The sequence below is a fragment of the Pipistrellus kuhlii genome, unplaced genomic scaffold, assembly GCF_014108245.1.
Source record: "Pipistrellus kuhlii isolate mPipKuh1 unplaced genomic scaffold, mPipKuh1.p scaffold_m20_p_11, whole genome shotgun sequence".
Classification (NCBI taxonomy): Eukaryota; Metazoa; Chordata; class Mammalia; order Chiroptera; family Vespertilionidae; genus Pipistrellus; species Pipistrellus kuhlii.
Window position 1 is genome coordinate 51,014,431 of NW_023425416.1, and position 24,858 is coordinate 51,039,288.

At 53.6% G+C, this 24,858-nt stretch overlaps 1 protein-coding gene across 10 annotated transcripts in view; it reads right to left on the reverse strand.

Moving 5' to 3' along the window:
* DOCK3 (dedicator of cytokinesis 3) overlaps window positions 1–24,858 on the reverse strand; it is a 143,896-nt gene that overhangs the window by 30,926 nt on the left and 88,112 nt on the right. For 9 of the 10 annotated variants that reach the window (XM_045579537.1, XM_045579540.1, XM_045579539.1 and 6 more), the window contains 18 exons: window positions 21,784–21,908; window positions 20,271–20,433; window positions 19,458–19,564; window positions 18,698–18,869; window positions 18,244–18,341; window positions 16,417–16,500; window positions 15,335–15,435; window positions 14,957–15,038; window positions 14,680–14,850; window positions 12,759–12,951; window positions 9,916–10,043; window positions 7,625–7,771; window positions 5,672–5,770; window positions 5,154–5,248; window positions 4,221–4,296; window positions 3,659–3,759; window positions 3,371–3,429; window positions 1,557–1,705 (listed from right to left, as the gene is read on the reverse strand). In XM_045579537.1, the coding sequence (XP_045435493.1) occupies window positions 1,557–1,705; window positions 3,371–3,429; window positions 3,659–3,759; window positions 4,221–4,296; window positions 5,154–5,248; window positions 5,672–5,770; window positions 7,625–7,771; window positions 9,916–10,043; window positions 12,759–12,951; window positions 14,680–14,850; window positions 14,957–15,038; window positions 15,335–15,435; window positions 16,417–16,500; window positions 18,244–18,341; window positions 18,698–18,869; window positions 19,458–19,564; window positions 20,271–20,433; window positions 21,784–21,908 (2,150 nt within the window). The remainder of the gene's footprint in view (window positions 1–1,556; window positions 1,706–3,370; window positions 3,430–3,658; window positions 3,760–4,220; window positions 4,297–5,153; window positions 5,249–5,671; window positions 5,771–7,624; window positions 7,772–9,915; window positions 10,044–12,758; window positions 12,952–14,679; window positions 14,851–14,956; window positions 15,039–15,334; window positions 15,436–16,416; window positions 16,501–18,243; window positions 18,342–18,697; window positions 18,870–19,457; window positions 19,565–20,270; window positions 20,434–21,783; window positions 21,909–24,858) is intronic. The other variant, XM_045579538.1, reaches the window with a different exon arrangement.

Sequence of the window (24,858 nt, forward strand, 5' to 3'; positions counted from 1 at the left end):
CCCCCCCCCCACCTTGTGGACAGAAGAGGTGCCAGCAGGGACTCGTCTGGGGTGAAGTCAGGAAGAGCGGCAAGAAGCCAAGGTGTCTCCTCTCGGCTCAAAGCTGGTCTCATCTCATTGGTCAGGCAGTGGGCACCCTCCCAGGGAAGCCGGTCAGTGTGACAAGGGATTTCCCTTCACGCGTGCGGGTGCAGGTAGACTGTGCTGCCCACACAGGCAGAGGTGGGAGGGCCTGGAGCAGCAGATTCAATAGCCAGCATGGCAGAGCAGTTCCCTGGAGCCCAAACGGCCCTGGGCCAGCAGCACCGGCCACCAGAGATCTGGTTAGAAATCCAAGTGCCCAGGCTCCAGCTGCATCAGAGACACAGCGGGAGGCGGTGGTCTGTACTTCAACAAGCCTCCGGGAGCTCAGACGCATTAAGGCGCCAGACCTCTACGGTGGGCAGAGGAGCTGGCGAGGCGGGGATGGGGACGCTCCTGCATCACCCTCTGCGGCCCCGAAACAGGAAGCAGCCAGGAGAAACGGAGGAATCCAAACCGGGTGCCGAGGGCCCGCGAGCAAAAACCAGGGACCCCACGTCGGATGCGAAGGTCTTCAGCCTCAGCATGCTGTAACTGGCAGCACTGACCATTTCAGCTGTGAGGGGTCACTTCATGACTAGAACCAATATTCCCGAAGCACCGCCTCAGAATCCATTCATGCCACAAGCATGTTCCTGGGACCCAGCAGCTGCCTGTTCTGGAGCAATGTCTCCCTGAGCCAGGCCTCCTCCCTGGGAGCCGGAGGTGCTAGCGCGCTTCCTCAGCCCGGCCAGCCTGGCAGGTGCTCCGTGGGGGTCAGCTGCTTTTCATCTCCGCGAACCCCCGTGTCCCAGACCCCTGGTGGGTTCTGGAAGGAAAGCAGGAAACCGTCCTGGGCCGGTCTCAGTGCTGCTGCCTGGACACAGCTCTGAGGCGAGGCCACCTCCTCCACCTCGGGGCGGCAGTATTGTGCAGAGGGAAAGCCGCAGCCCCACAGTCCAAGCCAAAGAGCAGGGGTGCTCCCCTGGCACTCTGACAGCCTGCAGTACCAAAGGATGGCCACCTACCCACGGGCAATCCCGGTGTGCTTCAGAGCCAAAGAAGCCTGCGTGGGGAACACCTCTCCCTCCTCCGGGCCCCAGCCTCTGTGCAGGAGTCTGAAACTCTGGGCGTCCCCTGCCGTGAGAAGCCATCAGGCCAGGGCTCCAGTCCTAGCAATGCCTGGACCACACGCTTCGGGGATCCCCTCCCAGGGCCCTCTCCTGAATTAAACCGGAGGGGCCAGTCCTTCTCCCCTTGGTCCGAAAGGGCCTTCCACATGACATTCATGCCTTTTCTCTGACTTTCCTGGCCTCTCCCTTTATGAAGACAACCCACAAACCCATCCTGGCCGACAAGTAAGAGAAAACCCTTAACAGGATTCACGATGGCCAAGCTACAACTCACCCACAGGACCCTCAGCCCGGCCACCCAAGGCCCTTCCTGGCGGAGAGCACTCCTCTCACGGAGAGCCCGACACTGCGGTGTCACCTCACCTGCTTGAAGTTGCCGTTTTTCCTCTGCTCCCAGTCCATCATGTCATGGAAGATGGGAATCATGATGTTCCGCACTTCCGGCTGCGGGACCAGCGTCACACCCAGAAAAGGACCGATCATTCCCGGAATAAAGTGGATCTTATGTTCACCTGAGCGACAAAAGCCAACAGATGGTGTTTTTACTAGCCCTGCTTCTCCATGACGCGCCCCAAGTGGGCTCATGCTTTGGGGGCCCAGCAAGCATCAGAGCAAGCAGGCTCTCCCCACAGCTCCTAGAGGTTCTCCCTCTCCTGGCTGTGCAGCATTCATGGACAAAACTGGCCCAGCCCAGTGAAAACAAGCTCGACGGGCACAAATTGCCATCCAAAGAATTTACCGGAAGTTCCACTAACGACCTGAAAGCCATTCTGGGGTCAGCGGCAGAGTTCACTGCTCTAGCCTGGGTAGGAGCTCAGTCTAACCTGTGACCCTTGCAGAGTCTGCTCACAACAGTCATTTAGCAAGAAAACCCATCCACATGCAACGCACGCTCCCTGGGGTTCCTACCTCCAGCCCAGGGCATCTCAGTGTTAAGGATGCTCCTCCCTGGTCCAGCCACTAGAGGTCTGAAGCCCAGGGCGGCTACCCTGTGTGCGCCAAGTGCCAGAGCCCTGCTGCCCGTCCTTCAGACAGGAAGGAGGAGAGACAAACCGCGGGCGTGTACCAACCACCGTGAAAGCAAAGTCAAGTCATTCTCGAGGACCAGAAAGTGCCATTTCCATCAAAATCAATGAGAAAGGATTGGCTTTATTAGGCAAATGTGACGTCTTTTAAAGCTCTTCTATTTAAAAAGCTTATTTGAGGCTCCAATGTTAGCCTGAGGCCGACTTTGCATATTCCGACCTTGGTGTTGGTGCAGTTGCTAGTCCACCGTGTTCCTGGGCCTGTCGGGGCCTGCCCCCTGTGCTCGATGCAGGGGTGAGAGGTCTGCACTGGGAAGCCTGATGGGGAGCAACTCTCCCTCCCGGGGGAAGGCCCCGTGCGTGCCTCAGGAAGGGCTCACACTGCACCTGCTCCTCTCGTGTTAGAGACCGGGATGGTTAATGAAGGACCATGAGACTTTATGGCCCTCACTCCTAAGGCTTCAGAACCAAGTGCTCAGCTGCAAACAGACTTTACTAGGCAGAGCAGCAGCGCTTCCCAGCACTCTGACAGGATACAAAGCCTGCAGTACCAAAGGATAGGCACCCGGTGTGCTACCCATTCAGACCCAGAGCGGTGGCTATCAGAGAAGCTGTACAGAGGGCACCATGAGAAAGGAAGCTAAGTCTCACCTACGGGCTGAAATGCCCTTCCTCATCCAGCCTTCACGCGGTGGTGACAGGAATTCCTGTGAGCTGCTTGCCTGAACCCCAGGAACCCAGTAGGGCTTCAGACTTCACTGAAATGCATAGCTGCCCTCGCCACGTGCTGCTGAGCACCTCCGAGGCCTGAGCCTGCAGCACCCAGATGGCAGGAAGAGCAGGCGGCCTCACAGGCAGGCGCTCAAACTGGAAAGTACGGCTGGGCCCTCATCCTCTTTCCCGCCCTGTGACGGCTGGCTCTCAAAAAGGGGACTGAATGTGCATTGCTGGGGTCTTAGTTCTCAGCCCCCCTCTCCTGCCAGGGCTTGGTGCCCAGGCGCTAACCACCCATCTGAAGTGCTATGTGAAAGACACAGGAAGATTTCTTGGGTCTAAATTAACTTTCGTCAAACCCGGGGAAGTTACTAGTCTTGACACTTTTTATCTGGCTATGCAAGATGCGGAAGGGACAAATAAGGAGAGAAGACCTACCCAAATTCTGCCACATGCTGAACAGTTCATAAGCCATCATGACGCGCATGTCCCCGTACCTGGACACAGACAGGAACACAGGAGCCAGTTATTAGTGGAGAAGGTTCGGGAAGACAAGGCTACACCAGGGAGGCCAGCACGTCAGCACTATTGCTGGTGCTGCCCCTGCTCTACGCCCTCTGCCTCCCACGGGCCTCGGGAAGCTGCTCCGGCCTGTGGACGTGAGGGCCTCCCGTGGAAACAAGCCCACTGGGCACGTGGTAAGGAGGTAAGAGACATATGTCTTACTTATCGAGAATCTTCTTCCTCTTGGCTGAAGTGATGATTTCTAGCTGGAGGCTCGGCTGGTTTATGAACAGAACTGCCAGGCTAAAATAAGAATTCCACACCTAGGAAAGAGAACATGTGGCAGATTCTAAATACACGCATGTGGCACAGAATTCATTTTACAACTTGAGATCTTGGTGTTTTTTAAAAATTTCTTTGCAAATGGTTTTCCCCTTCTTTTTTGACTCCTCTGAAGCCAACAGTGTTAATTCTGGCTGTGAAGCGTACTCAGGGCCGCCTGGCTCCCAGCACCTCCCGAAGCGGAGCACGCTCTAGTGATGTTCTAGTCACTATCATGCTTGGAAGCCATTTGATACTACGAACATTTAATAATAATAAAAAGATCCGCGAGCTTTCCCCAGTCCTCGAGCTGACACATAGCCGAGTCTTCCTCAGATTCCTGACCTGTAAACTGTGAGCAAAATGAAATGGCCGTTTTAAGTGAAACCAAAACAAAACTATGAGCGTGGTTTTTAGCTTCCGAGGGTCATTACAAAGATGGCGCAGGTCTCGGGGCGCCTACCTTGAAGTCGAAGTCCGCCTCGGTGAAGTTCTTGTGCAGGGCGGAGGACAGGTACTGCACCGTGGTGACTATGACGCTGCAGGGAGGGGACAAGTGTTGGCGGAGTTAACAGACGCGCAATGGCATCTGACAGCTTAGCACCAACGGCCTACAGCCCCAGTGAGGGGCGTGCAGGAGGCAGCCAATCAAGGATTCTCTCTCATCACTGATGTTCTGTCTCTTTCTCCCTCTGCCTTCCTCTCTGAAATCAATAAAAAATACTTTAAAAAAGCCCTAAAAAAAGAGGCTGTGCTTGCAGGCTAGGCCGGGGGCCTGGGAAGCTCTGAGTGGAGCCGAGAGACAGAAACGAGAGGGAGTCGAGCGGACACCCACTGTGAGGAAATGCCTGTGTAACTCGAGGCTGCCCTCACCTCCAGCATCACTTCTCCGGTTTGTCAGTTAGAAGCTCTGGCCAGAGGCCAGCGCCAGGAGTGGTCAGAGCCTCGCAGCCAGGCCTCAGGGGTACTTAGCACCGACTGTGGGAGGCAAGCAGTGCCTGGCAGACAGCACAGACCAAATGGGGAAACTGCGGGAAGCTAGAGCCTCAGAAGCCAATGGGCCACAAAACAGGCTCCTCAGAAAGACCCCTCCTCTGGGTACGACATTTCACACCCTCAGCGTCTCCTTTTCTCCCCTCACTATGACATGTTTGCCAGGCACCTAGGCTCAATTAAAAAAAAACCCAACCATCTTTGATCCTTTCTTCTCTTTGAACTTATGATAAATGGTCAAGTCCTATTTATTGTGCCTAAAACACTTTTTTTTCACATTCACCCTCTCCTCTCTTCCCCATGGCCTTGGTCTTGACCTCTTCCTTGCTCTCTTGCACGGACACGCTCTCCTTAGCCTGAGAACAACTCCACAGATGCTGGTGCGAGGCCCTTCCACACTCACTTGCTTGTGAGAAGTCTCATCACCATCCAGTCCCGAGGAAAGACACTCATCTTCATCAGGTTCCGGAACACACAGAAAATCTTCAGTAGGAATTCCTGAAACAAGAAGGAACTTATGGGCATCTTCCAGAAACACATTTTAAATGGGGAAGGGCTGTCACCATTATTATTGTAGTTATTAGACAGTGAAGCCAGGTTTGCAGGGGTGAAATAGAAGGCACAGAAAGGGAGGAGTCCTGGTGTGCTGCCGGCGAGTGTGGCCCCAGTAGCTTCCCATAAAGGCACATGATCACAAGGATGCCATCAGTCAGGGCAAGCATGCCAGCATTTCCGGGGTCTGGTGCATGAGACTGCTGGCTTTCAGCCTCCCGAAGCCATAGGTCAGCTGGAAAGAGGGGCTGTGACTCACACCCTGGCAGCCCTGGCCTGGTCGCTTGCTCTTGTCCCTGGCAGGGGAAAGCCCCTGCAGTCTCAGCCACATGCTGCCCCCTGGTGGAAGGCACGTGCTTTGCTGCCCACCTTGAGCTCATCTTTGCTCTGGAAGTTGTCCAGGAGGTGCTGGTAGTGGGTGTCACACATCTGGCGGAGCAGCGAGAGAAGGCAGGACACATACTCACCCTGCGGAGACCCGAGAGACACTCAGCACCTGCACAGACCATTACCAGGGCAACCCCGATCCACAGAGGGAAGGACAGAAGGGAGGGTCTGAGATGGCCCCATGACCATGAAAGGGAAGGTGACAACTCTGGCCATGAAATGAGCTTTCCTCTCTGCTAGGCGGCCTGGAGGGCCAGGAGTTATAGGGAATTTTTGCAGCGGGGCTGGTTCAATCCTTAACGTATGACCAGGAAGCTCTGCAAGGGAAGATGGCGTTCAGTTTCTCTCCGAGGGAGTTTGGGCACAGTCCTCGGTCACTACATGCGGCCCGGGCACCAGAGAGAAGCCTGGGGGGCTGCTTGGGTCAGGGTCCTCGGCCTTCTTTGAACAGAATTTGGGATCTGCCCATCCTGCTGGGTCCTTCTACAACGAACTCCTTGGGGACCTCCAGACTTACATGTGGTTAGTGGACCAAGCAACTGGAACACAGTAGGTCAACATAACTGTCTGGAAAGTACAGGAATCAAAACTGACCTGGATGAGAAGATAAGCTTTGGGCTTTAAGACAAGTGAAAATTTAAAGATAAATAAGGGATCTTTAAACTTTCTTCAAATATCAAGTGGGGCACGTGGGAGCAAACCCTGCTGTCAGGACTCCAGAGACTTGCACCGGCTCCCGGCAGCGGGCAGCAGGCGGGCAGTGGGCAGCGGGCATGGCCTCCTTGTAGAAGAATGCCTCCTCAGAAAAAAATGGAGCAAAATTACTTCATTTGGACAAATTCATGGGAATTTGCCAACAGTTTTTAGTCTCTCAAATCCTTTTTAGACCCACAAGACTATTATACATGTATGTATGCAAGATATATACATGTACTAGTACGTGAGCCTCAGTTTATCTGAAAATCGGGCATCATCAACCAAAACTCCTGTATCTACTGTAAGGATCAGATGAGCGCACGGGAATCATTTAGCAAAGGCCCAGCACAGAAAAGTACTCGATTAGCTGCAGTCACTGTCACCTTCATTAATCCACAGCAGATGAAGCGCTTGGTGAGTATTGCTAAGAAGTGAGTTAATATCTGTAAAGGGCAGAGAGGGCCGGCCCACAGCACACAATGTCACTGTCAGCTAGAACGGGTTACCAGGACGTGCAGGTGCGTATGTGTTTGTCCACAGTGAGGGCGCCCTCACTGACGGGAGCGGACACTCGTCACCAGCCCAGTGCCCCAGAGTGCTGGCCTGCCCTCTGCTCGGCCCGCTGGCCCGGGCACAGAGGGCTTTCTTCGTAGAGATTTCGGTCACCTGCCACCTGGCGACTGGAAGGTCCCAGGCAATGTTCATCCCGCTTCAACTCGGGCACAGGAGAGGGGACCTGGGGGCTTCCTCTCTGGCCTCCCGAGAGGCTTTCCCTGACTGTCTCTCTCCTCATTGGATCACGGAGATGGCTGTCCAGTGAAGCCAGCGCGATTCTACGTCATTGCGTTCTTCCTGAGGCCCGACACTGAGATAAACATTACAGAGAGAGCAACTGACCTGTAGTTCAAGTGAGTCCCGAGAAAGCCCTCTGCTGTGCTCAGCATTGAGGACAGCCTGTCCCAGAGCCCGCCTCTCACTGGCAGCTTACTCCTCCCTGCGTCTGTCACCCCCCCCATAGGCCTGACCTGGCTCAAAGACAAAGGCCAGCGTTTCCGGTCTGCCCTGAGGCTCAGAGCGGAGATGGGCGGAGATGGGGGAGGAAGACAGCAGCATCCCGGAGGGAGATGACAGCATGCGGACGCCATGTGGGGCAGCGAGATGGAGGTGAGCGGTGAGATGGGTTGGTGGAGGAGCCCCGGGTTAGACAAGAAAGAAGGAAACCTGATGTTAGTTACTAACAGTGATCTCGGCTGTGCACTGCGGGCACCGCTGCCCTCTTACCGCCTCCTGAGCGTGCGATTTGCTCATGATGGTGAGCAGAGTCTGCAAGAGCACGTCCAGGAGGCTCTCCACCATCATCTCTACCTCCTCCAGGACGTCCGCCTCCTGAGCGGGCAGCAGAGACACACGGTTAGCGCAGGCCCGGCGCGGGCAGCCGGTGGCACTTTCTAGGCCAGCCGCTCAGGACTGGTCCCGGGACTGGTCTCCCCACCGGCTCTCGGCCTCACTGGCGGAGTGTCAGGGAACCCGGCACCAGCTCTGAGAAGGCGGGACACCGGGCGCTGAGGCCCAGGATGGTGGCTGAGGCCTTAACCAGCCCCACCTGACACCCACAATTCTGAACTGCAGGCAAATACATTAATTTCAATACACAGGACAGAGGCAAGGGCCCGAGTTACAGGTGTTCTTGGTTTCCCTGCCACTGTCAGGAGGAAGCACAGCCCTGAGAAGACGGGGACACGTTCACCCGTGGGTGTGAGCAGCTCCTCCCCATGGCTGCCGCACCCAGCGGAGCTTAGTCCTGCTGAACCCTGAGGGGTTCTCTCTGGCTGGTTCGTCTCTGCCAGCCGGGCTGCTGCCAGCTCCTCAGCCTTCTCGCTCCCGGGCGCTGGTCCCTGGAGGACTCCGGGCTCCGTCCTCCACAGACACAGAGCACGCCTCCTCACAGGCTGCCTCCCAGCCATGATGCTCTGACCTCAGGACGAGCCTGTGCTATCCCTGACCGACCTCTCCCATTCAATCTCAAATCCCGCAGCTCAGTTTCCATTGTCTCACAGAAGTCCCCACGGCCCCTTCTCCAGCCTCTTTAGGTTATAACTGGTCCGAATGTCCACCCATCCGTCACTTTCTAAACATTTATCACGTGCCAGCCACTGTGTGAGGACTGAGGATACAGAGGCGAACAAGGAAGGTAACACCTCTGTCTCATGCAGCTTCAGCCCCTGCCCGTCTGTTTGACACAATGACGCCCTGCCCGACCCACACGGAGCTGAGCAGCTCTGGCCCCAAAGCTCTCTCATATGCTGACCTGACTGTAACGCTCTCGCCTGTGATGCCTCTTTGGGATCCTGGAAGCAGTTAATTGCACCAAACTCTCCGGCCCCACCAATACAACCGGACCATCTCCTTGAGGCTTTGATCTGTTCCCATTCCTCCTCTTCCCTTTTCTTTTTCTTTTTAGCAATAAGTCTCCCACCTGTCAAGTGTGACCTTGGGCACTAGGAGACCTTATGCACCCGTGTGGCCTCTGTGAGGGGGGAGGGGAGCTGCCAGGCCTGGCCAGGAGCCAAGAGCAAACAATAGGACCCCACACCCTCACAGTTGCTCCGCCACACTGTGCCATCACCAGATGGAACTTTAAGTCTGATACCAGAGCACCCCACTGGGTCCCTGCATCCTGCTCAAACCAAGCATGCTCTCTTTTTGGCACCTCTCCTGGTGCACGGCTAGCCTAACCATGTTCTTATCACCTGGCCACTGGCCGTCATTGTCAATGAACCTGAAATGTTATTTTCCAGGAACCTTATCTCTTACCAAGGTGGTGTGATAAAAAACTTAATTTTTGTTTTTAATTTCTTTCTTTATACTTTCCTATATTTTCCATAAGAAATGTAAATTTCTTCTATCGTCATAAACGCATATAGTAAATATCATTAAAGCAAATTATTCATGCCTGATACATGTCTTTCATTTCCTTCCTCCCCTTTACCACAGATTTCCTTTTAGGAGAAAATTTAAAGGAAGAAAATGGGCACAAGCACTGAAACCTCCCTCCTCAGGCTCAGCGCGCCCTGGGCAGCACGCACTCCCTCTCTCTCCACCCTGGCTCCTCTGGCACAGGGCAGGAATGCCATGCGGGTGGGATCAGGCTGCCAGAAAAGTCTGAGTGAACAAGCTGCCTCCCGGCCTGCCTGCCCCTGTCCGTGCCCGCGTATCCTCAGCACATTCTCTGGAACCCAGAACCGACAGCGCTGATGGGCACAGGCCTGGGCTTCCTGGGCTACAGATCACTATGCTTCTGGGTGGCCTGAGGGTGGATTTACACAGTGAAACGTTTGAAAATAGCAAGACTGAGTTGAATGGTGTTGAACGGCCTGCTGGGCACACAGGCCTCCACTCCCTCGGGTGCCTTCCTGTCACTGATGACAGCTTCTCTCCCTGAGAAGTGCACCAAGTGCTCTTTGCTGGGCTGCCTCTGGCTGGGGTAACCCCAGTCTGGGGCAGAGCTGAGGGGGTGGGGGGGGCACTACCAGAGAGCTGGTCTTGACGATGGAGAAGATGCTGCCGAGAATCCCTGAGCAGATGAGCAGCTCTTTCTGCTGCCGCAGGTGGAGGTGGATGTGATGGAGAACCACGGGAAGCAGGATGCGGCGGGATTCTGGGAGAGAAAACACACAGGTGCTGGAAGCCAGTGGCTGGCGGGGTGGGGCTGAGCGGGAGGCCACGCCCTCCCCTGGTGCAGGATGTTAAGACATCCCCAGCATTATCCTCCCACCGCTCTCGTCTTTCTCTGATTAAGACTTCGTATCTGCGCACTGTGTGCGGGATAAGTGTGATGAAAGCCTCTTAATGACTGGACTCCAAATCAAAGGCTCAGTGTGCAGTGAGAATGCCACCGAAATGCCCCTCCATTCTATAAGCTGCACTGACCCAGCTGCACACGTGATCAGATTGGGTCCCTCTTGAAGACGCCTTGCTAGGTGTCCTGGCACCACCGCCCCATTCACTCTGTGCAGCCATTAGCCTGCCTCACTGCCCCTCAGGCTTATGGGAGGCTAGGTGTGACCGAGGCAGCGAGAACAGGCCGGAAGCAGGACTTTTGTCATAAGCCTTTGATAATTAGCTAACCGTTATCACCAAGCCTACTTCTCTTTTCTCCTCATTGTTACCCAAACAGCACAGGAAGGCCACTCCATTAACTCTAAGACCGTAGACAGCTTGCTCTCCCTGTGGGCTCCGTCCCCATCAGCACCGGAGAATGAGGCGCTAATGGCCTCGCTGCATTTGCTCAAAGGTGTGATAACACCAGGGTAAATTATTCCGTGCCCTGCAGGTCCCACCAAGCCTGGCCAGTCCATTCAGCCAGATGATTAGTATCACAAAGGAGCCATAGCATTTTGGATTTATTGCTCATATTTCAACATGGTTAAGTGTTCCAGATGAAATTCAAAAAGAAAATCTGTCAGCCAAAGACAAATCACATGACACGCAGAGAATTGGGGAATGCCTTGCCAAATACTTATCAGAATGTTTCAATAAAATGGACTGACAGCTATCTTATGTTTAAAAAACATGCTTGATGCCTGGTTGGGTGGCTCAGTGGTTGAGCATCAACCTATGAACCAGGAAGTCACAGTTTGATTTCCGGTCAGGGCACATTCCTGGGCTGTGGGCTCGATCCTCTATGTGAGGCATGCAGGAGGCAGCCAATCAATGATTCTCTCTCATCATTGATGTTTCTCTCCCCCCCTCTGTCTCTTTCTTCTTCCCCTATCCCCTCGTTTCTCTGAAATCAATAAAAAATATATTTAAAAATAATAATAATAAATAAAAAGATGCTTGGCTAAAAGAGAAGTTCATAATCTATCTTGTACAATAGACCAAAATACCAACAAAGCAGGATATGAAACAACCAACAGCTGCTGCAGAAACAGTAGTTTTTCACTAGAATCTGCTGAAGGTCAGACCAAGGTGCTCTGAGAATGTCGTGCTGGTTAAAGGACATCACTGGCAGAAACCCTGCTCCAGGAAGGCGCTACCACTCAGCTTCAAAGCGTGGTGGTGGCTGGTCATCTCAAAACCCAATCGCTTGCTACCAAAAGCTGAGAGGGAAGCCCCGCCCCTCCCAAAGCCGAAGCCAAAGCAAAGGCTTTGAAGGCGAGGAAAGCGGCGCGGAAAGGCGTCCACAGCCACACAACGAAGGTCCGCACACGGCCCACCTCCTGACAGCCAGACACCAGGCCCCGAAAGCCGCCCCCACATCCTCGGCAGGGCGCCCAGGAGAAACGAGCCTGCCCCCTGTGCCACCATCACACCCCACCACCGAGTCAGCACGGAGAAGAGAGGCGACAACAAGACACTGCGTTCCTTGTGGACGTCCAGGCCAACAAGCAGCAGGTCAAACAGGCTGTGAAGCAGCTCTCTGACATTGAGGTGGCCAAGGTCAACAGCCTGATCAGGCCTGATGGAGAGAAGGAGGCATATGTTCGACTGGCTCCTGACTATGATGCTTTGGATGCTGCCAACAAAACTGGGATCATCTAAACTGAGCCCAGCTGCCTAATTCTAAATATAAAAGCCTTACACTGAACAAAACCAACAAACCCAATGAAGTTTTAGAACAAATTTTCTACTCGATTATGGGAGGAGCAAGTGCGTGCAAAAGAATGAGAAGTGAAGTATGCCAGTGAGAGCAGTCTGCGTCTCCCGCCCCAATGCCGAGAAAGCATCGCTCTCGGCAGCACCGGAAGCACGAGTGGTGACGGCCTCAGAGACAGTGTCCAGCCCACTGGTCACATCTCCAGTCCCGCTGCTGGTGAGGAGAGCGTTAACCTAAACAGACACCGGAAGGAAACTGATTTCCGTGGCAGCTTTCCATCAGCCATCCGCCATGCTAGCGAGCTAAGTTAAAGAGGACACTAGTATTACAAAGTGTGTGGCACTGGGCTGTGAAATGATTGCTGTTATGTTTCAAAAGTCAAACTTAAAATTTTTTATTACCAAAAATTCTAATTATAAAAATGCAGTAATTGTTTGGCTAGCATTTCAGACTGTTCCTATGCCCTGGAAGTTTCTCCTATGCTCGTGCTATTCTGCTTAAAGGACCAGGCTCACATTGACTTTAACATCTGGCCACGGATAACTTGGTACCACTGCAAGTTGGTCTCTAGGAATAATTTGTGAGTGAGGGGTGGTACTATGTCTTGTCCGCATTCTCGAACTTAAAAGTTGTTATTCCCAAATATTATAACTATAGTTTACCAAAAAGACTGCATCTACGGGCTACTGGCTTCTCACGTGATGGCTGACACTGTGATCACCACGTGGCTAGCACCCTGAAACAGTGACTAACTCTCATCCCAACGTGGCTTACCCGAGAAAGAAAACAGGCGGCTGTCCACGGTCCTGGCGATGGACTGCAGCTTCACCACATCCATGGACTGCCCGATGTGCACGGTGCTGGGCATGCTCCCCAGCGTCCCTCTCACAAACTCCGCTACCTCCTGCACGGTGAACATCTGCAGCAGCTCGTCAAAAATGGTGGGGAAGGAATTGAGGAGTGCGGCCTGCAGAAGCAAGTGCAGCTGTGATTACTCAGAGGCAGCATGTTTGCATCGCGCATGCTCAGACAGCCACAGGGCGGTGAGAGGCTGAGAAAGCACTGCAGGCCCTGTTGTGGGCGGGCTCCTCCCTGGCCTTTCACTCCAATGTCAGGAGGTAAGTAACAGCATCATCCCCATTTTACAGATGATAAAACTGAGGATTAGGCAGTAACTCACCCAAGGTTCTGTGGCAGATAAGTGGTAAAGCTGGGACATGAAGCAGGGAGAACCAAAATGGAAATAAAAACTAGAGAACTGATGGGGCCAGGCCACTTGAAGCTTTCATAACTTGCCAGGGCATTTGTTGGCAAGAGAAGGGACTATAAAATGAAATCAGCTCAACATGGCTGAATACCCACAGCTGTGTTTGCTTATAAAATGGATTTAAATGTTTGTCTCTGTCTCTATGATCTGCTCTTGACCTTTCTATTGTGGCCCCAAACTCCGGCCAGGGCCTAAGGGAGAGGGTGGCAGGGAGGGCTGAGCACCTGCACAGAGTGCCCACTGAACCTGCAGCAGCCCAGTGAGAGCTGGACCACTTTCCCGGGACAGACACATTTATTTGAAACCACAAAAGAGGAAGACTTTATTTCCTTCCTATGTGATGCTGGTGGTCTCAAGTGTAAATCCCAAGGATGAAGATTGCATGAGCTTATTCATGAACTCTTGAGGACTTTAGATGATGTTGGCAGAGAGGTCAGTGACCTAGATGGCCTGGGGAGTGTATGTTCTTGGAGACTTCTCTTCCGGAATCTCAGCTTAGGCAGACCCAGGAGGTGGCCTCCTGAAGACAATCTGATGATAATTCCAGCACCTCCGGGAGGCAGAGTAGTGTAGGAGACAGACAATGAATTTTGGAATTAGACAGTCATGAGTTCCAATCCCAGCTTATCACTTATCTGCCACAGAACCTTGGGTGAGTTAATGCCTAATCCTCAGTTTTCTCATCTGTAAAATGGGATGACGCTATTACATGGGTCTGAGGAAAAAAATTAGGTGTATAAGTTTGTTTCTAGTAGGTTGCCTGGCACACAGAAGGCTTTCAATAAACACTGCTCTCAGTCATCTCTCTTCTACACGCAGGTGGCATGAAGGAGGCTTCCCACTTCTCAGTCCTCTTACACAATTAACCCAAGACATACAAAGGGAAAGGGCACATCACTTAGAGACAGTAGGTGAGAGTACACGCCCCTAAGAGGCAGGCAGAGCAGGGAGGCTGTTTCTCTTGACTGACTCATCAGACAGTAGACACTGGCCTACGGTGAGTGGGATTTATGCCACTGGGACACAGGTCTGCCATGCTGCAGTCTATGCTCGGGCAACCAATGCGTCTTCTCACTCCTCCTCTCCTCCCTCCCTCCCTTCCACTCTAAGAAAATCAATGGAGAAAATAACCTTGGATGAGGACTAACAACAACAAAACAATGACAACAATAAAATGAAGAGGACTCCTGAGAACACAGCTGTGCTCCCCACCATAAGCCACTGGGATGTTTTATATTTGGCAGCTGGGCCACAGCTGGCTTGAAGGAAAGCAGCTTTCCATTCTAGTGGGTACTTTGTTGTAAACCAGCCCTTACCCAACACACAGGAGCTTGGCAAGACTTCTCTGACTCCGGAAGCCAGAGGACAAAGAAATCACCGACGCAGACAGACAAGAGTCCGCATCAACGCTGCCCTGCAGCCACAGACCTGAGTGAACAGGAGAGTCTCTGAGTTTCTGCTGTCCAGACTGAGCACAAACCGGATGGAGTGGAAAAGCTCTTGGATGCTGGACCGGAACTGCTCCTCTTCCATCCCACATGTGGCTCTCGAGTACAGGATCCTGGACTGCACGATGAACTTGAAAAGGTACTCCAAGGCCTGGAGGTGTGGGGACAGAGGGATGGGAAGGTGTTAAAGAGTCAGGAACTAACACAGCAGGGAATGAAGGGCAAAGAACTTTTCTCAAAGTCAGCCAGTACGTTACCCGCATGGCTTCCTGGATGTGGTCCTGCCGAATCAGCTCTGCCGAGCAGTCCATGTACCACTTCAAACAGCGGATGAGCTCCCTGGGGGAGAGAGCAGTCCCAGAAACCCCACTTTAATCCACACGCCACGCAGCCAGAAATGTTTTCAGCCCGAACCGAAAAATAAAGAAAACTAAACAGATAGAAAAGAGCAAGTGCTGACAAGGATGCGGAGATACTGGAACCCTTGGGCACTGCTGGTGGGAATGGGACATGGTGTAGCCGCCATGAAAAACAGTATGGCGGTTCTTCGATGAAGGCTAAAAGGTCAGGTGACCTTTTTAAAGCCTCTTTCTACTCAAACACAAGCCCTAATAACGATGTCAGATGAAACTCACTTGTACGCCAAGGCGCCAGCAAAGTGCTTCTGGATGTACGTGTCCATGACCGGCCGGAAGTGGAAGTACTTGATGTCTCTGAGCAGGTTGATGATGAACACCTGGCGGAGACACCAGGTTTGCGGGAGGCCTCAGGCCTATCCCCAGCACTAAACCGAACTCTTGCTTCTTCAAGGAAGGGTAGACTGTCAGTGTTGTGACCCCGTGGGTGTGAAAGGGTGGTTTCCATCCTGAGTCTGAACTGCTGTCTGTCTCTCTGTTCTCACCTCCCCTGGACGCCCAATCCAGGCCTGGCTCCACGTTCTGTGCCTGTGTTACGCTGAGCCTCTTCCTAATAATGCTGGGTGTACAACATGAACCAGGGAAGGCAAACAATACCTGTGCAGGTGGCATACACACTAGTGCATCTCAGAACCCTTGGAAAACAGAGGGGAGAAAGGATTGTCCTTGGAGCCAAACTAGCCTATGAAAGTGCGCCCTTCAGAAGTGGGGCTGGCCGGCCAGGGCAGCGAGGAAAAAGCCAAAGGGGCAACTCTGCCCTCATCTATCGGGTAGATTTGGAGTATACAGTTCTCCCTGAATATCCATCCTCCTGTGGGACTGGATATGCTAAGCAAAGTGCACAAACATCCTAGTCACTGTCCATCCTCACTAAGCAGCCTCCTGCAACTCTTGCTCCCGAACGACTTCATAGCGGGAGGAAGTGTGATGCTGAGACCAGCACGAGTGAGTCTGCTTGTCCTGGTGCTTACAGCCACGTCTGCACGTGAAGAAATGAACCACCTGCTTCCCCTAGTCACCTCTGGTGGTACAGGCCACTATTTGAGGGCCAGGCACCTCTGCAGCTGGGAGGAGACCGAGTACCAGAACCACAAGGTTGAGGCCTGCACCTGGCCATCTGCATTCTGCCCATTTGATCTGAAGGGATCTGCCTGGTCAGTCGGTTGGTCTTGAGTGATAGTCCTCAGTCCCTTTTCTACTGGAAACAACCAAACCTTGTGCAGACTCCCTCTGGTAACTTACTTCCCTCCTTTACAGAAGATGTGCAGGAAGAAGGAAAAGTCATGGAAGACGAGACTTACCAAAGACTGGAACACCAACAGGCCGTACTTCTCCGTGTTGTCATCCAGAATCACAAAGAGCGTGTCTAAGATGTCCTGCAGAAACTGCGAGAGCACAGACGTCAGCTCAGCTCCCGGGCCTTGTCCACAGGTCAAACTTCCAGGCACCGATGCACTCACTTCCCAATAAACACACGCAAAGACCTAAGAGCTCACACCACTGCTACAAATAAGCCACAGGGTGCACGAGGCGGGCTTGGGGTATTTGCTGACGGCCCAGGGGGACAGAGAGGCACTTCCTTGGGAAAGTGCTCAACTTGTAAGGAAAGAGCAAGTGCCTTAACACCTAGGACACCCACAGAGGACGGCAATCTTACCACCAAGACAAGCTAAGTGATTCTAATGCCAAGTTCCTTTTGAGAAAAAGAGCTCACTTTCCTGGGACCTCAAAAGTTCAGCCGTCCCTCGCTCTCTACTGGCCTAACTCCATACAGCACATTTGGGTGAGGATGTGGCAAGGGAGGCCGGACCGACAGAAACCATGTTTGGATCTAGAAGTTAGTGGCCCAGAGAGGGAGAATGTGGCCTGTGAGGACGGCACTGAGGGCAAAGGGCCAGGCAGCACTACCTCTTGTTCTGCTTGTGTTTAGGGCTTGCTCCTTCCTGGCCGAGATGCAGGCCCCAAGGGAGAGAAGACACACACCGGGATGCCAGTAGTCTTTAAAAGTCAAAGCTAACTTCTGTTGGTCAGAACTAATAGCATGCTTACAATTTACTTCAAAAGAATACAAGGTGGGAGGTGTGCTAGGGACTGGATGGGCAGGATTGGCCATGTGTTGGTGAGTGTTGGTGCGGGTGCTGGGCACATACAGGGCTCTTTATACTATTCTGTCTAGTTTTGTGTAGGTATGAGATCTCCCAATGAGAAGTAAAATGCTAGTGTATTCTCCCCATTCTCTCTTCTGGCTGGCCAGAGACAAATGATTGGTGCTGAAACCACACCTGCTGGTAGAATGTTCTCCTGTGAGGAATACAACCTGCTTATAGGATCAAAGACTCCTCCTGCCTGTCTGTTCACTAGATGATATTGTGAATATGTTCAGAAGGAAAAAAGGTCCTGAGTAAGAGTTTATCTTAAGTTTCAAAAACTAGGATGAGCTTATTTGTTAAGAGCTCTTTCTAAAATGTCCAACACCCTGATCGTTAATTAAAGCAGAGCTCACACTCGGCTTTGCAGAAGTGCGCAGAGGTGCACACTGGTCCTGTTTGCAGGTGCGTGCTGTGCACTGTGGAGTAACAGAGCTGGGAGAGGGAAGCAGAGACAGCGTCACTGATCTGAAACTTGTGACGACAGAGCCAAGATGTGCGCGGTGGACAGGCAGCCTCCTGAGATTTCCTCTGTCCTACATTCATCACCAAAAGCCCCCCGCTTCCCCAGCGGAGTTCAGTCCATTGTGGAGAATCCACCTGTGGGGCTTTCGCCAGTAGGAAGTGCCTGGGGGTTTCCTGAGCTAGAACCAGGGGCACCAACACTCAGCCCAGCGAGGAGGAGCCTGGAGACAGCTGGGGACGGCGGTCCCGCGGCTGCCGGCTTGGCTGTCAGATGGGACTGTCACAAGGAACTGGGAGAAGCGGTGGAGCAGAGTGAGGAAGCTGCCCTGCCATGGACACTGAGAGAGACGGGCAGATTGCGTTCTTCTACAACCAAGAGAGTGGACCGGAAAGACATCAGGCTGGGTGTGCGGTGAGGGTTACAAAGTAAGGAAATGAGAAAGACTCCAAGGAAGGGAGACCTGAAGGAACGCAGGCAGCACAGAGCGCTGGACCGTTTCTGAGGGGAAGCCATACCTTAACAATCTCCTCTCCGCTGACATGCCGCAGCCGCCCTAGGATGTCCATGATCCTGTCCGGAAAGGCCTTCCATTTCAGCAGAGCGAGGAGGTCCACTAGAAAGCAAGCCCACAGGTGGTGAGCCCTGGCTAAGCCAAGGACAAGCAGCGCCCACTCTCCCTGGCACAGATGGGGAGGGGTGTGCGGAGGGGTCTAGGGAACAGAAATAGTTGTGAGCATGGCCACAGCCTCTTCAGTGCTGAGGTCAAGGCCAAAGACACATCTGTGCACTCTGGGTGTGCACTCGGGAGCTGCCAAAAACCAGGGAAACCCCAGAGGCTGCTGCTGCCAGCGATTCCTTCAGCTTCGATGAATAGGGTCCCCCACTGAGGCAGGACAGCAGAAATTCCCATCTCCCCTAACACGGATCGGCAACGGAGGCTGGGGAGGCACCTGTGGCGCCAGTGCCTACCGTTCTGGGTGAGCTTGGTGGAGGAGAGCTGCGTGGAGATGAAGAAGGACTCCTTTGTGCTGCGCTGGAAGATGAGGCTGGAGGGGATGCTGGGGCAGCCGTTGTAGTCCTCTCTGCAGCAGGGCAGGCCCAGGTACAGGGCGTGGTTGTTAAACGTGCTGTTCTCATCACACTGCGGGCAGAGCAGAGCACACAGGCACTTCCTGAACCACACCCCGTGTACAGTCAGGTCCCGGGGGTTTTCTGGCTGATGTCTGTGCTCTGTCCAGAAACCCCCGGCATGGCTGACATGCCTTTTATTTATTTATTTTTAGAGATATCTTTTCTTAAAAAAAATAAAATAAAATGTATTTTATTGATTTTTCACAAAGAGGAAGGGAGAGAGAGCCAGAAACATTGATGAGAGAAAACATCGACCCGCTGCCTCCTGCACATCCCCCACCAGAGATGTGCCTGCAACCAATGTACATGCCCTTGACCGGAATCGAACCTGGGACCTTCAGTCCGCAGGCCGACGCTCTATCCACTGAGCCAAACCGGTTTCCACGATGGCTGCCATGCCTTTTAAAAATATATATATTTTTATTGATTTCAGAGAAGGAGAGAGAGATAGAAACATCAGTGATGAGAGAGAAACACTGGTCAGCTCCCTCTTGCACGCCCCCCACTGGGGATCGAGCCCACGACTGGGGCCTGTGCCCTGACCGGACTCAAACCGTGACCTCTGGCTCTCAGGCCGGCACTCAGCCCAGAGCCGCACCTTGTACACGTAGAGCTCGTGGATGTCATCGGAGAGCGTGGTCCCGTCATCCCGCATCAGGGGTGAGAACGCGAAGCCGAAGAGTTTCTTCTCCCCTTTGTCCTTTGCTGTAACCAGAGCCAAGTGTTAGCTGTTCCAGCTGCACTTTGCTTTTAAAATTTCAACAACCCACACACTGTGCTTACCACCTACGCTCTTTGCTTCTGAGTCCCTTACTTTCATTTATCATCGACCTGACAGCAGGAGCGGTGTGTCCACTCATATCCCAGGGCCCACCCTCTCTAGACCCAAATGGAGACAAAACCGAAGGTCTTGATTAGCCAGAGGCTCTCTCTCCGAGAAGCAGTCTAACACACACACAGGAAACACCAAAGGGAATGGCACTAGCAGTTAGGTCAGACACTAGGAGCAAACACCCAACCTCCTGGTGTTCTGTTGTTGTTTTATTAATTTCAGAGAGGAAGGGAGAGGGACAGAGAGATAGAAACATCAATGATGAGAGACAATCACTGATTGGCTGTCTCCTGCACGCCAACTGGGAATGCAACCTGCAACCCGGGCATGTGCCCTGACCCGGAATCGAACCTGGGACTTTTTAGTCCACAGGCTGACGCTCTATCCACTGAGCCAAACCACCTAGGGCCAACCCCTGGTTTTAAATCACTGTCCAGAGAACATCCCATCTCTGAAATAGCATTTCTTCACAACTCCTCCTTTTCTTGCCCCAATAATGAGAACCTCTCAATTCTGTCCCAGGGTGGAAAGTTGTATCATGGGAGTTGTATCATAAGGAGTGTGGGACGGCTCACTCACTGGAACAATGTCTGAACTCGAAGCGCAGGTGGGAGCCGCGGAAGCGGTCGATGGGGATGGGCAGCTTGACGATCTCTCCCCAGCGAGGACTGTTACTGTGGTAGAGGACGAACGAGTGGTAGGAGCTTCTGTTTGGCTCTCCCGAGCCCAAGCTGATGCAATCCTGGGAGAGAGAAGCAGTGAGGTGTCATTTCCTGGAGGGCCCTCCATGACTCTGCGTGGAGGACCCCGTCTCTTGTGCGGGTCTCATTTCCCAGCCAGGCGGAATCTGTAAGAGGAGGAACGGCATCTGGCCTCAATTCAACGCTTTCGGGAACAGCTGTGTGGACGGTATAAGGACTCGCAGTCACCGGGCTCACTTCCCTGTGGGCAGAGGTCACCACACACACCGCAATAACCCGGGGCACTGAGTTGAGTACCTGATTCCCGGAGGTGGGTCCCGCATCCTCACCGAGAAAGGAAACAGTGGACTTGGCGGGAGAATTCAACTGTGCACGGCACACGGCCAGATCACAAAGATAATGAGATGCTAAAGTGGAGGGGCTGCTTCCCTCACTGCCCTGAGCCCCGCGCTGTGCTGGCACCTTTGGTGGCCCCAGCGGGCTGGCCGTGACTATAAGGAAGGCCAGCTTTCACCTGACCCGGGCCCCAAACATTGCCAGGGCTGCCGGCCTGCCGGAGGGAAGAAGCCGCAGGGGCGGGGGTGAGCACAGACGCTCTGCTGACCTCGGGGGGACTGCCAGGCAGACAGTGGACGTGCCTGAGCCCAGAAGTGGGTTTTGAAAGTGATAATCACTGTTCTGACACCATTTCAACATGCTCCTCTATTTCTTCCTTGCGCTGGGAGGTGATTCTGGCTAATTTCACCCTTTTCTTCTGTAAAGTGTGGATGATTGTTCTGGTTCTGCCCCCTCACAGCACTGCTGTCAAACATGAGGCGAGGTCTGAAAGACTGGCTTGCAGTCCATGAAGCCTCTGCAAACGAGGCCGTGAACCACACCCCATGACTGAGGGGAAAGCTGACACCGACGACAGGAGAGCAGCGCCAGGCCTTCACTCTCAGTGAGTGACCGGATCCCTCCGGCGCACTGGCCACAAGCAATCCTAGGGATGGAGCCTGCTGTTCCGTGTCCTGGAACTTGGCACCAGCTGGGGAGGACCTAAGCCTCACCCTGGACCAGAGCAAATGGAACTTCCTGCAGCAGCTCAAGGACGAAGAGTGTGATCTAGAAGTTACGGGAAGTAGGCAGCTCCATGCAGGGTTGGATGGCAGAAGCAACATGGGGGACAGACTAGAGGGAGCAGGTCTGAGCTGGAGCAGACACCAGAGGAATGCCGGAGGCTGGGAGCCGTCAGCAGGGCGCTTAGGGCTCCCTGGCGAAGGAAGAGGTGGAGCAGAACGCACAGGGCGATCCAAGCCCAGTCCTGCCCGGGGAGGGTCGGGGACAATGTCCACAGAACAGGTGGTCATTTCAGGGTCAGCCTCCGTTCCAAACTGGCTGGCAAGCCTTACCTTCAGGATCTCTCCATCTGCATAGAGCACGTACATGGTCACTTCAATGTTCTTCTGCACGCTCTTTCCCCCTCTCTCGAAATCCCCCCTCTCCAGGGTCAGGTACAGGTCATTGCGGATGTCGCCTGTGGGGGAAGAAATGCCACGTCTCCGTGACCCCAGAAGCCACCCTGTGCCCTGTGCATGGAGGACCAGGCTAGCGATGGCGCCTCCGGGGTTCGGGTGGGTGCTCAGGGCATTCCAAGCTTGGTTAATAACGATGGACACCCCACATACCAGGGCAGCGGCCCGCAGGCGGGGCACAGCTTGTGTGCGGCGGGCAGGGCACCTTCTCAGAGGGCAGTGGCTGCTCAGACTCTCCCGCCTCCAGGAGAGTAGCTGCTCTCTCAGCCTCCACAGATTCCAGAACCCACTGTAACCAGGTCTTGTCTGTCTTAACTAGTCCCTCGTCCGCCCCCTAAGGAAAGCTGTTTTGATTTTCTCGGTTTCTTTCTGCAGCCCTCAACGCTGCGGAGTCTGACGGGTCACCTGCTCCCTCCTCTGGAGGCCCAGCTCCCGGCCCCTGCCTGCTCAGGGCGGGCAGTCACCGGACTGCCTGGCGGTCTTTCCCGCGTGACCAGGGCCTGGGAGCCGGTGACGCTCCACCAGCGGCACAGTGCTGGAGCCCCGGGGGTCACTTGCTGTGTTCTGGCTGCTGCCCTGGGCCCTGGTTCCAGCTGTGCCTGCATCTGCTGCTGGAGACAGGCAGAAGCTGGACCTGCTGCCCGAGCTGCCTCTGGGGTGGGACGCCTATGGCTGTGTGAGAAGAGCCCATGTACTGCTCTGAGGTCCCCGCACGCACACAGGGTTTCACTCACACTTTCTAAAGGGCTCCGACTGAACAACAACAGAAGCATAGTAAAGGCTGGGGGATGGGGGGAAAGAGGGGGATCTTCCCAGGAAGACGGCAGCATGGAGCCGGGAGGCCGGAGGGAGATGTGCCGGCACCTCCAGAGAGCAGACAGCTATCCTGCACAGCAGGCCCCTCAGCGCCTCAGGCTTTCCAGTGGCTCCTAGAAACGCCGGCACCAGTGAAGCAGGCTTTGCTTTTGGTAGCGAGTGAGCGTGCTGGCTGCGCCCGACAGGCCGAGGGCCTCCTTTCTAACTGCTTTCTAACTGGGACTGTCTGCGGGCTTGTATGCACGCCACAGCGCCAGCCAGGCCTGGCACACACCGTGGGCTTCCGAGGCCTTCATGACCAGCCCTCCTCTTCGGGTTGCCTTCCTATCCCGGGGTGCAGTCACGGTGATTTGGTTGCTTAATGAAGTTCTCAAAAGACTTTGGCTCAAGTAGGGAAGAGGAGTGAATGGCAGCGCAGAGAAAGCCACCTGGTTCCCTGAGGAGCCCCGAGGCTACCGCGCAGAGGAGTTCTGAGAACCTCACGCCAATGCATGCGGGGAGGCGGCCGTGAGGCCTGTCCCTGCTGCCGCCGGGCGTTTCTCTGCGCCAAGCGGAGCCCCCGCTTTAGTCTGACCACATCGCTCACAGCTCTCCGGCCAGCGGGGACGAGGACAGGCAGGAGAAGGGCAACTCAAATTATCAACGTGCTACTGTCAGGACAGAAGCTGAGAAAGATCCGTCCTGAAAGTAAGATTTAAAACTTATTGGGAACATTGCTGTGGGTTATTGCTATTATAATGGGATAAGTCAAAGTCGATTATTCCTTTAATTTTTACAACTGAAACAGAAATGCCAGAGGCTTCTTATGATAAGAAACCTTTTACACATTAGTTTTTCTATGGAGTTTAAATAATTATTCAATTTCTAGGCTGATTTGGCAAAAAAACAAAAAGTGAAGTCTAGAGAATTTTAATGTCTAACCTAGAAAATAGGTGCTTTGCTTAAATATTATCCTGGTTTTAACTAGAACTCTCTGGAAATTACTTTCAAGGTATCCATGTGACTTTTATTATTTTTAAAAAATATATATTTTTTTATTTGAGACAGGAAGGAAGAGGGACGGAGAAACATCAATGACGAGAGAGAATCATTGATCCGCCGTCTCTGGCAGGAACAGGGATCGAGCCTGCAACCCGGGCATGTGCCCTGACTGTGAATCGAACCGTGACCTCCTGGCTTGTAGGTCGACGCTCAACCACTGAGTCACGCCGGCCGGCAGGTTCTTTGTTTTTCTAACCATGTCTTCTGTGTCACAGGGCTCCTGTCATGTTGTTATGAAGTCAGTGACGTCCTGCTGGAACAGGGTGACGGGATGGGCACAGTGACCTATCTGTGATAACTCCTTTCTTGGGCTGGCCATGTGATGATCTGCTGTGGGCCAGATGTGACCATTCCCAAACCATCCCTTGGGCATCCCGCCACGGCCTCGGCTGGCACTCGCACGGCCCGGGCCTCTGCACACTCCCGTGAGGAGAGCGTTCTTTCAAAGACCGTGTGCGCCTTTGTGCGAGGTGTGCCAGCAGAGCTGCAAAGAGAACCTTCCTGCCCGCTGTGCTCTGGGGCTTAGACTAAGCCAGCGCCCCTTTCCAATGGGAGTGGCTGGCCTGCCTCCTAGAAACCTTTCTGAGATGTACACCTGGGGCGTGGTAAGGGCTTCTCGACATTCCCGGTCTCCTTCGCTCCCTCAGACCTTAGTGATCCCCTGAAGTAACACCAGTCTTCTAGGCGGGGCTGGTGGCTTCTCTTCTTCAGTCTTGTCTGGTACCCCAAAGGGCGAGGCTGATGAAGGATTAATAATGTACGTGATGCCCCATCCCAGTATTGCAACATTCCATGGAACAAATGAAGATGGAAACAAAGCAGGCAAAAAGCAGACAGGACACACAAAAGCAGGAACTTACACCCAACTATCTTCATCTCTGCACCAGAAAGAAAGGGGCGGGAATGAGGGGACAGCACAGAGAGAAACAAGAACAATTAAGACAAACAGGAAAGAGAATAAAACATCACTTGCAGGTCGGCGATGAAGCATGCGCTTTTTCCCAGGGGTCAAAGCAAAGGCCAGTGTTTCTGAGCACTCAGAGGCCCCCTGGAGGGACAGCAGCCTGCATCGCTGCCTTCTAAGGGCACGCTCAG